The 14,098-nt window shown below is 32.1% G+C and overlaps 1 protein-coding gene and 1 pseudogene across 1 annotated transcript; both read left to right on the top strand.

Annotated features, from left to right (window-relative positions):
- The first annotated feature begins 3,546 nt into the window (after positions 1 to 3,546).
- Positions 3,547 to 13,622, top strand: LOC133178461 (uncharacterized). The gene is made up of 8 exons (XM_061313157.1): positions 3,547 to 3,550; positions 3,833 to 3,899; positions 5,830 to 5,941; positions 6,818 to 6,991; positions 12,555 to 12,648; positions 12,968 to 13,056; positions 13,157 to 13,250; positions 13,378 to 13,622. Exons 1-8 carry the CDS (start codon positions 3,547 to 3,549, stop codon positions 13,617 to 13,619), a joined length of 876 nt encoding a protein of 291 aa, XP_061169141.1. The 3' UTR covers positions 13,620 to 13,622.
- LOC133178629 (uncharacterized) lies at positions 7,598 to 11,904 on the top strand (annotated as a pseudogene).
- Positions 13,623 to 14,098: the final 476 nt, after the last annotated feature.

Here is a 14,098-nt window from a genome sequence, read left to right as displayed (position 1 = left end):
GAGATTTCAACATCCATCTGATATTTTAATCCATCTGACAAAGGGTCAATGTCTTCTTTTTCATTTTTGGCCCATCTCTTGGCGTAATCTTCCACAGAATTCATAATATCTATGAAATTTTGACGCCTGTTGAAAGATCGGGGTTCCCTAAATTTTAGCCCTTTTAAAATAAGGATTTATGGTCCTCATTATTAATTATATTTACGTCACTAATAATGATGTGTCCAGCAGGATATAGTTGTAGGGTGAAGAAGAATATAAACACGTAGGAGGATGAAAGACAGGGGTCAAAATTTAGGACGTATAAAAGAGCGAGAATTTACACAGATTTTCCTTTGTATCTTTTGAACAAAAATATTTTGTTATGACATGTAGAATAAAAGTTGTGCAACATTTTAAGAGCTTTCATTTGACACCCCTAAAAAGGAACTGTCTCCTCAAATTAGGGATCTACGACTCATGAAAGTTTTCGCTTCACTACACAAAAATGGTAAAGAATTCGACATTGCTTTCGCTAGAAAAGTTGTTCTTTTACCTCTTAGTGATTTCATGAACTTGTTATTTTGTTCGAATCTTGTGTATTTTAGGAATAAAAATCTTGACCCTAAATTACGTAACGGTTTTCATTAGACAAATGAAGGAGAAATCTTTATGCGTATGACAAACATAAACTTGCTATAAATAATATACCTGACCACATTTAAAAATGCTAAATATTCTTTTAGAATAAGGTTTTTAGCGAGTTCTATGGTTCCTTTACAGATTATTTAGTTAAAATGTTCATTTTTTTTTATTATCATTTTTACTTGTTTTAATAATCATGCTTTCCAAAAAAAAAAAAAAAAAAAAAAAAAAAAAAAAAAAAAGAGAGAGAGAGAGAGAGAGAAAAGGATTATCTTTTTATCGTTTAATATTGAAACAAACAACATATTAAATAAAACGCTTAAGCATAAAATAATTCAATCATTAACTGCACGCATTTTACTTACTTTTATCTGTGATTTAAATCCGATGAGGATTAGTCCACTTTCTTACCACTCTTTCCTGATCTGTATCCGTTGATGCTCTGCGATTCTGAATATAGGGTCGCTATTTTCATTCGAGTGGGGGAGGGGGGTACATATTTCCATGTGAGCAGAAAAAACATTGGTTTCAATGTTTAGTATTTTATCGGTTAAAAAAAGCAGGCGGGATTGCAACTCATCGAAAAATGTGCGTATGTAGGGTCATATTAGTGCCCATTGTCCCATACGGGAAATAAAAACAATGTCTTTTTGTGCTACTTACACTACAAAACAATACTTTTTATATAAGACTGTATATCTATTGATATCTGACAACAGAGACTGCATGCTTCTTCCAGCTGAAAAAAAAAAAAAACAGACAATCTTTATACGGTACCCTAATTGTAGCCAAAAAACAAAGTTTGGGGATATCACTCATGTCTGTTTATCTTTGCGATTGTACCCGGTCCATAACTTTTAAAAAGAAACGTTGGAAGCTCATTTTTCAGAAAAAAAAAAATATTTCTCACCAGAGAGTATGTTACGACCTTGATGTAAGGTCAATTTGACAAGTTCAAAGTCACTTGCAGAGAAAAAGTAAAAAATCGTTTACAGTTTATTTCCTTATAATGGCAAAATGTGAAAATTAATACTTCACACAAAGATTGTGTATACCCCGAAAATGTGTCATGATTCACAAGGTCACTTTGTCAAGTTCACTTTAGAAAATACAATTTTTTTCCTGGCCATATCTTGTAATGGAGAAACATTTAAATTTCACCCTTTAAACAAATATTTCATGACCCATGTCATTTAGGCAAGTTTAAGGTTTTCTATCTCAGGCAGCTCCGACGGAAGACCTCTCGTTGCTTTGTAACGAGCTTGCCTCTAGTTATTTATTATTGTTCTATTTTACAAAAAATATTTCATGTGAAGACTAGCTGTAAATAAAAAAAGGAAACAGTAAATGAAAACAAGATTATTAATAATGAGAAGTATAATCAAGTTTGCATAATTTATATTCATAATGCTTATGTCGTACAAAGAATTTAAAACAAATTCATAACAATTATCTTACAGTGGACTAATATTTATTGCTGTGTAAAGGGGATACATTTCTAATAAAGATAACTTATTCTACCATTACCATTGAACAAAAATCTTCTGGTTATATTTCCATAATACATATATATTCTGAGTTGGTTGACAAGTATTATATTACAAGTATTGATATTTTTTTTTATCTTCTTATTATGTTATTATCACAAATATTTCTAGATTCATTTTGCAATAAGCAATCCTGCAAATTTAACAATATCTGTTTGAAAAAAGAAAATACTTTACAACTTTTGAACGCAGTGTCAGTTTTAAAGTTTTTTTTATATAATTATTATAATATACATACGCTTTGGGTACTCAAATTTCAAAAAAATCTTATTTACCTAACAACAGAAGTAGGTGAATGGTACTTTCGTATAATTTCTACGATGGTGTGAGAAGCAATAAGCAAGTCTGCAGCTGTGCGTATTTAAGATCGATATTTTTTTTTCATTCTTTAATTCACACACTATTGAAATCGTTTAGCTGTTAGTAAACTAATTGCAAATTAACAGAGTTTTTACTTCTTCTTAAAATTAAAGTAGAGTTCTCTAAATGTAATAATTATAATAGTAATCTTCATGAGAGTCCCAGATGAATTATAGTTCATTCAATGACTTGTATACTCGATTAAAAAAAATTATTGGCAGTACTGCCTGTAAGGAAATACCCACATAATCTGTTTTAAAAGTTAATTATATAAATATTACAATAAAGAAAATTGCATGAAAGGGATACACACACCTTTACATAAATAGAAATATACAGTCTTATTCAAATCAAATAATGTAATCGAATAAGAAATTAATTGTAAATTTGGTTGTTCATTTTTGAACCTATCTTTACTGTTCTCCGAATAAAATGTTGTCTTTAACTGTCAAAGTATGAATTAAAACACATAAGTATCCTTATTTAGAATAATGATCAGGTAAAATGTATATAATTAAATAACATGCATATTGGTAATATTTCATTGTTGTTGAAAATACTTTTATATCAGAATTTTCAACAGATGACCTTGCATTTGTGCAATTTATATTGTGTTAATTGCAGTTGGAAAAGAAAAATAATGTCATTTCTTATTGTGATTATTTTCTTCTTAAGACATTGGCTGGGTTGTTATAGATATTTGATTTCAAGAATTGTTCCAAGTTCAACTTGACAATAGAGCGTACTGTGTGTTTCTTTCCATTGCGTTTTCTTCTTCTTCTTCTTTTTTTTTTTTAGGAAATAATGTAAAATTGTCAATATTGTGGTAACTGATATACACATTAAAATGAAATATAAGAAGAGCGATGGATCATTATAAAAGTGCTTATTTTTACCACTATACTTGATTTGGAAATTTGTCTTGAAGTGTCGGAATAGAGTAAGGATTAGGTGAATATGATGATTCTATTGTGCGTTTTCACATTGTTCGTCTCTTTCTCAGAAGGTAGGCAGAATGTGTAACTTTTTAAATAAAGTTTCTCACAAGAGAAAAGATATCCTCATGTCAGTCTGCTTATATCTTCTGGATTTCTAACGGTCTTTTAAAGAGTATCACATTTAACTTTTAATTAAAAATGTTATTGCATAAGTATATACGTTGTGGGGTTTTTTTTTCTCTTGTATTTACTGGTAAAAATTAGTAACAAGAATTTTTTCAATGTTTTTTTTTGTGTAAAAATTTTTTCTATTCATTTTGATGTATTATAAATAACAAAACAAAATTGTTTTTCAATTCTAAGCGAAAAGCATCAAACGTCAATGGGCCTCCGAAGTTACAGGATATTCGTCACAGTACAGTTCAGGAGGGTAAACTCGCCTGTTGTTCATGTCATTATGTCACCCCGAACTTAGACGGGACGAAATATTCTTATTGTTTCACTTATAATTTTGTCCGCGATTATTCTCGTAGATGGCTAGAACAATCTTCAAGATACTTACAATATATGCTTTCCGCAATTAAGGGGACCGACTGGGGTTTTCATTGCGCAATACTTCGCGCAGCATAGTAAAATCAAGCGTATTTGCTCTTTTAAAGCAACTATTTTTACATAATTTACAAAAATTAACAAATTTAGGAAAACTAAGGTTAAAAAATCTAATTACGTTTTTAAATAACTGACTTTTTAAACGATTTTTCAAATGATGGGTAGATAGACGTCGTAACAGCGTGTTTCTGACGTTATAAATAACCGAAGTTCTTTAAGCGGGGTCATTAATTACGTCATAAAATAAAAAGTATAAAATAGATGCTCTTGAAATTTTAAACACAGGAAATTGAGAATCTCACAATAATTTTTATTTTTTTTTAAATGTAAATCAGTGGTATCTGTCATGTTTTGTTGTACTCCATAAAAACAGGAAAATATCACGATTTTTGACATTTTGAAATGCCCCCTCTGGTAACCAGACGGTAGAATTTTGTGTTTCTTGCAAAAAATGTACAATATAGTATTATCCATCAAATAATATAATTTGAGCAAAAAGTCTATAGTAGCATTTGTATAATTTGCTCCGAAGTGCGAAAAAATGGTATTTTCCTATATAACCCTATAGTAAATGTACCTGTATTTTGAGATGGTCCCTAAAAAATAACCAGACGGTAGATGTTCACTACACTTGGCATATATACTGAAGTCAATGTAAGGTATATATTGTATAAAATTAAAGAGTTTCTCTATAGTAGTTTTCACACAATAAAACCCCAGTCGGCTCCCTTAAATTTCCAAAATTATCAACGTTGCCATGAAAACAGAAGAAATTTGAAAAAAAATTCCAATTTCATTACTCTAAGTAACAGTCCATCCAATCGAGTCGAAACTTAATACGATTGTTGCTTAATTAACGTGAAAGTGTTTTTGAAAGAAAATTGGAAACGGTTGCACAAAATCTATCGCTGTTTCAGTTGAAAGAACGATTGAGCTAATTAGTTATTCACCTTTTTTCGGGAGGCTGAATAAATGCTTTCAAGTGACCATTGTGTATTTACTTATTCAGGTAAGTGTTCTAGTGAAACATACCGTAATGAATGATGTGACTATAGGACATATCTCCTCATTACCCCTGTTTGGAAGAGCATTGCCCTATACACTATTAAAGGCTTCAGAGACAGAATTAAGCAGTCATAGTCTGAAGTCTAAAGCCAAAAAAAAAAAAAAAAAAAAATGGGAAAGTAATAAAGAAGGTAAATAATTAAAGAAGTAATAAAGAAAACTAGATGATTGATTGTTTGTAGGTTTACGTCCTTTGCAAGATTATTTAATGCATACGAGACGTCATCGAATGCCGATGAAAAGCTTTAAATTAGACCTTTATTCGACACTCAGGACAGTTGAGCAGTGAGAGTTCTTTAACGGTTACATTTGATTTCTTACGCTTAAAGTATTTCATGTTACATACTACATATTATTGGTATGTGTCCCTCAAGTTTATAAGGTTTGAAATTCCACAGATGGCTATTGATGCTATGGAAACAAAAAGGGTAAATATCGGAAAGTTAGTTTATGGAAGAATTTAGAATTAGTAGAGTTAACACTCCCCTTTTCTCCAATATTGCACCATAGGGGTCATTTGGGGATAAACTGAGGAAGGTAAGTTCGGTGTGACATATGCCATTGCTTCCAAAATTAATAATTTAAATTCTGGTCTTCTAATTGCTGTTGTATTCTTTACTAGTCTTATCACATTAATATTGTATGATATAAAAATCACATTCAGATTTTTTTCCCAAATTTACTAGATACTCAGCAAAACAGATATTGGGAAAACCCAATTTTTATCCTCGCTATGGTGATAGCCCATTGGCATGGACACAGGCGACTGGAAAACTGAATGCAAATCAGTTCATAGAGGTACAAAGTCATATCAGGAAATAAGTAACAAAAAAAAACCCGAAGTTCAAAGATGATTCCCGCCAGAAGAAAATGATTTCTTCCATAATTTAATACCACAGATATATTGAAAAGTGGTGCACTTTCCAAGAAGAAGATGAAAAAAGCTTCTGAAATAACATCTTCTCGAAAGAGTGAAATATTGAGATAACGAACAGTAATAATGCTCAAAGGTCCAATTAAGAGGGCTGGGTGGTCGTGGCCATTTTTAGACTAGTCTATATTGATCTCCTTTAGAAGAAGAGCTCCATATAAAGATATACAAAAATAATCAAATTTTAAAACTAAAATGTATGAATTTTTTCTTTGCCAAATGATAATTGACAGCTTAAGATATCATATCTAAAAAAAATAAATTATATCTGATGGTTAATTTGTTGACCCCCCAGCCTCCTTAAACACTGGTGGGTTCAGGTGGAAAGGAGGAGTAAGCATCCCGTGTCACACCTGACGTGAGCCCTTTTGACTTTATTGGGTAAACGGGTAAATCCGAATACAATCCAGTATGAAAAAATGACCTAACAATTTAATTAAAAACGTCAGTCAATATTTGAACTCATGACATGCATGTTGAAACACACGCGGACAAGGTCATTTTATCGACCATAGAATTTACGAAGTGCAGCCTTTAGACAAGATTATTGATACTCTTGTAACATAAACATATTTGTAAATAGCTTCCCTTTGTTCAGTTCCTAAGCAGAACAGTCATGTTCTTGAATCAACTGAGAGACATAAACACCATATGAAGCTGATGATGTATCCTTTTTTACCTTAAAAAAATATTAATAAATGGTTAAGTTACATTGCCATTTATTTGCTTATTATACTTTTCAGGTAAAATTTCCTGAAAAAGTTTGGTTAACTAAGGTTAACATATATGAAATTTGGAATGGTGGAGCTGTCACGAGAATATTGGCAAAGAATAAAAAGAAACAGTGGGTTGAAATTTTCAAGGTTTCAAAAGCTCGTGTAATCAGCAAGGCTAGGAAATTCTCTCCTGAAATAAAAGTGAGTTTTATTGTCCTTTTTTCATTTAAAGGTTAAAGTGTTGTATAATATTTCGTTTCAACATTTTGATTGGTACATATTAGCAATGATATTTTCATTCTTTATAAATTTAATCTGTATTATGATAGTTAAGACGTTACGCACGGTGTTGGTACTGTAATATCAGAATCTTATGTGTCACAAAGAAACTGGCGTTTTCTTCATACGTTATTAGCTGGAAATTTATAATGAAATTAAATATATTATCTACTGTAATAAAGAATTTTAAAAATTCCCTTTCTTACTGCCTAGAGGTATTCAAGATTTTATAAGGCTCTATTGATTATTGAACATTACGACAAAAACCCTATGTCCAACGTTACGCAGATTATTGTTCGCACAACAACAATAGATGAAAAGATGCACTTTTTGTCATATATTTCTAATAAAATTTTGGGGAAAGAATATTGTGCATGTGTTCTTTGTGACGCTATTAAAATTATGACGTCATTTTACAAATTTCAAGAGATTCGGCTGAATTCGTTGTGAGTTGATAAAATGTCCAACAGAAATTAATCGTTCCCTGACATTAACATTACTAAAAATGATGAAGTGCACCGGATAGAAATGACAAACAAAGGTAAATTTTAATATTTAATCTTAAAGAACAAATACTTCTCAAAGTAATAATTTTGATACATATAGTATTACTACCCCAACATTAATATTAGGGAGGCTTTATTAAGTGTAGCCATTTTGTTATGCATGTACGAGTTACTGTACTCTTACTTTTTAGTTACGGCTCATATAAGTATCTAATTATATGATTTAATGGCATAATTATGAGTAATAATTACATTTATTTTGAAGAACATCTAATATTCTAAGAAATTATTATATAAAATATACCTTATTCGCCTACGTAGGAAAAAAAAAATAGCATTAATGAAAATGTAGCCATTTTGTCACATGTTAAAAAAAACGTCATAATGTGTAATACAATATGTATGACGTTTGGGGCATTAAATTACTGTTGCCGTGCTCCTTTTCTAATTAACTGCAGACCCTTGGTAGCAAGAAAGGAGGGCCCTCGACCCCCCCCCCCCTCCCCCATTTTTTAAAGAGTAGTCTTTTGTTGTAAATGTAAAAAGAAAATTGAACCCCCCCCCCCGCCATTCTTGTATTTGTATTTGTTTCAAAGTGCTCGAAATCTCTACGCTCTTGGAATATTTTTTGTCCTAAAATTTTTTTTATTTCAGTAATATTTCATTATGTCAAATGAATAAAAGGACTTGGCAGCAGGCACTGCCTCTGTAAGACCATGCCATTAAAATGTCCCCCCCCCTCCTTCCTCGCCAAATAGGACTTTCAAGTTTAGGCATGTAATTTATGTCAAAATGTTAAATAGTTTTTTACATGATAATTTTTTACAATTTAATTATAATTTTGATATTTTTTTTGTTTATCACCCCCCTCCAACCACCCACATACATACTTTGAAAAACGGCTCTTGGAGGAAGCCTAAACTTTTTTTTTCATGTTACATAGTATTCAAGACTGGAGCCGAAAAGGCAAAATACTACCGGGAACTGAAAAATATAAAGGCGAAAGAGATTCAGATAAAAAAGTACAATGAAAGGAAACATATTTATAATGCAAAAAAGAGAGAAAAACGATTGAAAGAGAAAGCTAATTCAACTGTTACAAAAGAGGCTGCAAGACAAAGAGACTACAGAGAGAGGAAAAAGAGAGAGAAAGAGGAACTTGAGAGAAAAAGGATTGAAAGAAATAAAAAGAAAAGAGAGTACAGAGACCGTTTAAAAAATAGACAGGGTGATCGTGATGAGGAGTTACAACTTATTTTTAATTCGAGAACTCAAAAACACAGGGCACTTAAAAATTGAAGCAAAATTTACCCAGCACGCCAAAAAAGAGAGCAGCTTTAATATCTACCTATATATCCTCCCAGAACAGTCCCACTGCCAAACTTCTACAGAAATTTAACAAAACACCGTCACCTGATGATGTAAAGAAAATCAAAATGGCTGATGCCCTTCTCTCTGATATGAAAACTGTTATTAACGAAAACAAACTTAGAAGGTCCGATGATGCAAGAGCGGCAATTAATGTTTTAAGTGCAGCGGTCAGTGGCGAAAATGTACAAAAAACAAAATGCAGGACGGAGCTGTCTAAAAAGCTTGGATTCAATGTGAGACGAATGAACACAGGTATGTTCCCCCCCCTCTCTCTCTCTCTCTCTCTCTCTGTATAAAAATACATGATTACATGTATTGCTCTATTGATCTGAAATTAAAATATGCACCGGGATTAGAAAAAAAAAAAAAACTGCAAACGATAGCATTGTCCTGCCGCCTACCTGCAAGTCAATTTTCAAAAGTTGACGCATTTGAATGATTTTTCATATTTATGTAGATATTTATGTGAATCATCATATGAAATAATTTATTTGGGAAAACAAAGAGAGATAACTCTATTATTTTGGTAAAACTTGTGTTTTTCACTATAGAAATCAATGGAAACGGAAAATATTTTTAACCCCCACCCCAGTGAAACAAAAATTCCTTTATACAGGTATTATCAATTGTTATTTCTTAAATTCATACAAAATCTTTTGTTGTTTCCATGGGGGGGGGGGGGGGGATATGTTTACAGACCTTTAAAAAAAAAAAAAACACAAACAGAAAAAGAGGTCATTAATTTACTAATTTCAAATGAGATTACAAATAAAAAATGTACTTTATTAATGATATATGTTGAATTTTACATTAATTTAACATACGAAAAAATTTAAGGGTCATTTATTCATATTCATGAGTATTTGAAAATCTGGAGATGTTACAATCCCTGATTTCAATTAAAAAAAATCTAACCCTCCCCCCCCCCCCTGGAAAGACTTGTAAATAAGAACAGATAACTTTTTTACACTGTTTTTTTTTTTTTTTTTTTTTTATATATATATATATATATATATATATATATATATATAAACCCGTCACTAACGAACTCTTCTTTGCATTCAGATAAGTTTTAATGACAAAATTACCATTTATGTTGAATTAATTGGGTTTAAAATGTAGGTGGGAATCGAGCGTTAGCGTTCGTAGTTCTTAGGAGTAAAGTTTTTTTTTTTTTTTAATTTTAAATTTTCCTTTGTGCAGGAAAACGAATGCGTCACAGGGTTCTTAGTACAGAAACTTCGGCGTGGACATACACTGCCAGAAAAACTAGAAGTGATGGTTTATCGGAGGAAACTAAAAAGCTAGCTTATGATTTTTGGATTTCTTCTGAAAATTCGAGACCAACTGCAAATAAAAACGACATCAAGAGAGTACGCATTGGACCCAAGATTTATACACGCCACATGAAACACATTCTTGAAAAAACGCAAACTGAAGTCTTCCTAAGTTTTCAAGAAAAATATCCACACATTAAAATCTCTCAAAGAATGTTTGAAAATCTGAAACCTTACTTTGTTACTCCAGTTAGACCACGCGACCGAGAAACATGTTGTTGTAGATACCACGTGGAGGCAAGGTTTCTTTTTAAAAGTTGCATGGAATTCAGAAAACATAATACGCCAAGTGATCAATATCCTGTTTTTGAAAATCTGACTGAACTGATAAACAGTACACTTTGTCAAAAACCAGAGGGCGAATTATTCCACAATTTAGCTTGCGTGGAACGGCGTTGTGAAAACTGTGGAGTCAATTAAAAAATTCATGTTATCAGAACAGGAACAAGATACAGAAAACTCCAACGATGTTAAGTGGATGAGATATGAATATGTTGAATCAAAAATAAGAAACAAAATGACCAGAAAACTCTGTCTTGTTCAGAAGAGCACAAAACCCGGCGAAATGTTTGGGTATTTTCTTCAAATCATCTCCAAATTTGCAAGTCACATATTTCGCTCTAAGTGGCAATCGTGTCAATTGAATTTTCTGAAAGAAAATCTCGAAAACAATCATGTAATTTGCATTCATGATTTTTCTGAAAATTACTACTGTAAGGACAGGGTGGAAATTCAATCGAGCTATTTTCAAAAGTCAGAAGTATCCCTGCACGTCACTGTATTATACAGGCATCGTTTGCCCGATATTGATGGCCAGGAAGACGAGAATACGTCTGAGCATGACCTTATACAAGAACATTTTTTCGTTATTAGTCCCGATACCAGTCATGACCATAACTTTACACATGAAGTACAGAAACTGATCTGTAATTACCTGATTTCTATAAATTACCAAACTGAAATGATTCACGAATTTACTGATGGTTGTGCCTCACAGTACAAATCTCGTCACTGCTTTGGAGATTTGAGTTACTCAGAACAGGATTTTGGATACAAAATTATCAGAAACTTTTTTGAGACATCGCATGCAAAGGGGGTCCAGGATGCAGCAGGGGGGCTAATAAAAAATCAAGCAGACATGGCTGTTTCTCGCGGAAAGTGGATCATTCAAAATGCAGAACAACTTTACAACTTTTGCATTCGTCATTTATGCTCTCCAAAAGACAGTTCTGCAGGCTGCAAGCGGCGAATATTCCGTTATGTCAATGAAATCCCCCGTAATCGTGGAAGGACGTTCAAGTCTCTACCATCAGTTCGATGTTTCCATCAAATAACATTTGTAGAACCCTGCAAAATACGGGCAAGGAACCTCAGATGTTACAACTGCAATCACTGCATCAACGACAAATACAATTTGTGTAGCAGTTTTGCGGGACCATTTAAGGACTACATTATGAAACATGAAAATTCAGTTGATTCAGCTGATGATTCAAATCTTGATTGTAGCACTGTTCATTCAGATCTCATTCAAAACGGCGTGATCATAGCTGTATACACTGAAGATGAAGGAGAGGATTACTATTTAGTACAGTGCTTATACAAGAGGAGCGAACACTTGTAGAAACTACAAAAGATGAGTGGGGAAACACTTTTGATGCCGGTGTTAAAGTTATTGAAGGACTATATTTCGAAAAAATAAAGGGGGATCATCTCAATTACAAACTTATAAAAAAGAGAAATGTTCTCATTCCATCTCTTGCTGTTCGCTATGTTTGTCTTCATATGAAATCAAGATACGGAAAATTTCGCTTTCTGAAGATATGCACGAGGATATTTTGAAATCCTGTGAACTGACAATCCCTTACTAGAATTTAAAAGTCAAAATATTCTCTTTAGATCTAACATTGACATTATTGATTGTAGCCTCTTATTTTCTTTTGATAAATTCTATAGTAAAAATATGTATTTAATGTGCACAATAAATAACGTAAAATGCTATAAAACAACGTTATAATGCGTGATTTTGACGTAACGTCAACATGTACCAACACCGTGCGTAAGTACTAAGCATATTTCCATAGAGTTTCAGGTTTCAAAGTTATTAAAAAGGGAAACTTAAGGTTAGAAAAAATATAAATTCAATTTTTTTTGGGTTTTGTTTTGTAAACAATTGTATATAAATGCCATATGGGTGACAAATTATCAGTAGATATTTTCAGTAGAGTTGTAAAATTTATTTAAATACTCTAAAATACACTTAATTTTATTTAGAAGGTTAACTTCCAAGTGAACGAGCTGAGAATCGAAATTGATTGTACTGTTTCCCGTTCATGGGTAGAGATTGATGCTGTCGAAATCGTTGGAGGTATTAGTTTAAACATAATTACATGTATATCTGTTTTAAGACTGATGTAATTATACAGATTTTGTACTTATATCATGTTTGCAACAGGGATTATTGGATTTAATAAATTTTATTGTATGACGTAGTTTGCTAAGTTATAAAATACTTGAGGGTTATGGCATTTTTCAAAATAAAATGTACGAAAACAAATTTCATATTTTTGCGTCATTGTAATAAAACACATTGACCCTCTGAACACATTTACTTCCAGATGTCTTGTCCTTCATGTCCTTAAATGCCTTCATTTTTTTTTTTTTTTTTTTTGCTCTTTTTTTCAAAGAGAGACGTTTTTGTCCTGGACAGTATAAAAAAATTGGGGATTCTTGTTACCTGATCAAAAAAGCTAAAGTGTCAGCAGACTCCGCGTTTGTAAGTAGATTGGAAAATTGTTACCGGTACATACAAATGATAGCAAGTAACTGGTTAAATTCATTTTCATTCAACTGCTTGTTTACATTATATTCCAAAGGCCAACTGTCTAGACACTAGTGGGTATCTGGCCAACTTTGAAACTCTTGAAGAGGCTTTGAGAATGAAACAGATCCTTAAAAAAATGAATACAGGTACATGTATATGAAATGCTACAGAAAGTATTGTGTATCATTTTATAAATTGCACTTATACTGATTACTTTCTTTGATCAATATCTTTTAAAACCTAAATCTTTCTATTAAACATAAAAAAAATCAGGAATTCACTTCTATGTTGGGGGAAGGAACATCAACAGAAGAAAACCTGGGGGAGATTGGAGGTGGATCAAGCACGGACAAATGACCAAGATGACGTATCATGCCTTTGGTGCCGGAGAACCCAATGGATCCGACCGTTCTCCCCAGGACTGCATGTTCTTTTTTGCAGGAGAACGATACACGTTCCACAATGTCCCGTGTGATAATGGTTCATATCTTGGTGGCTATATCTGCGAAGTATGAACTTTGTCAATTTAATACAGAATATTGAAAGCAATTTATTATTGTTGAGTTTCCTAAAGATATCTACAAATAAAAAGAAAGCATAGCTAAAGAACATAAAATATGTTTGCTCATCATTCACAAAAGGCTGGAAAATATTTCTGAAATATGACAATCACCCTCGTTTCTTGAATCTTTACTTCTGATTGTCCTTATTTTTTTTTTTATCTAACGTACATAAAAGTGGAATTTTACGTTCAAAAATAGACATTGACCGATACTGTAAAATCACATATTTTCGTGGTGTTAAATTTTCGCGGTTTGAGGAAAAATTATTGGTTTGTCAGGATTTAATTTTGTGGATGAAGAAGTGCTAAGTTTTTTTTTTTTATTTTTCTTTAAAAAATCTTACATTTCGTGGAGAACATGGAATCGTGCGTCTCCTCATACGACGAGAACATCGAAAATTAAACCCCCATGAAAATTTGTGATTTCACAGT

Source organism: Saccostrea echinata, unplaced genomic scaffold (assembly GCF_033153115.1).
Source record: "Saccostrea echinata isolate AGI-Se365-2 ecotype Australia unplaced genomic scaffold, CSIRO_AGI_Sech_v1 ptg000003l, whole genome shotgun sequence".
Taxonomy (NCBI): Eukaryota; Metazoa; Mollusca; class Bivalvia; order Ostreida; family Ostreidae; genus Saccostrea; species Saccostrea echinata.
The sequence above is the reverse complement of the archived record's forward strand: the minus strand, read 5'-3'. Positions and strand labels throughout refer to the sequence as shown.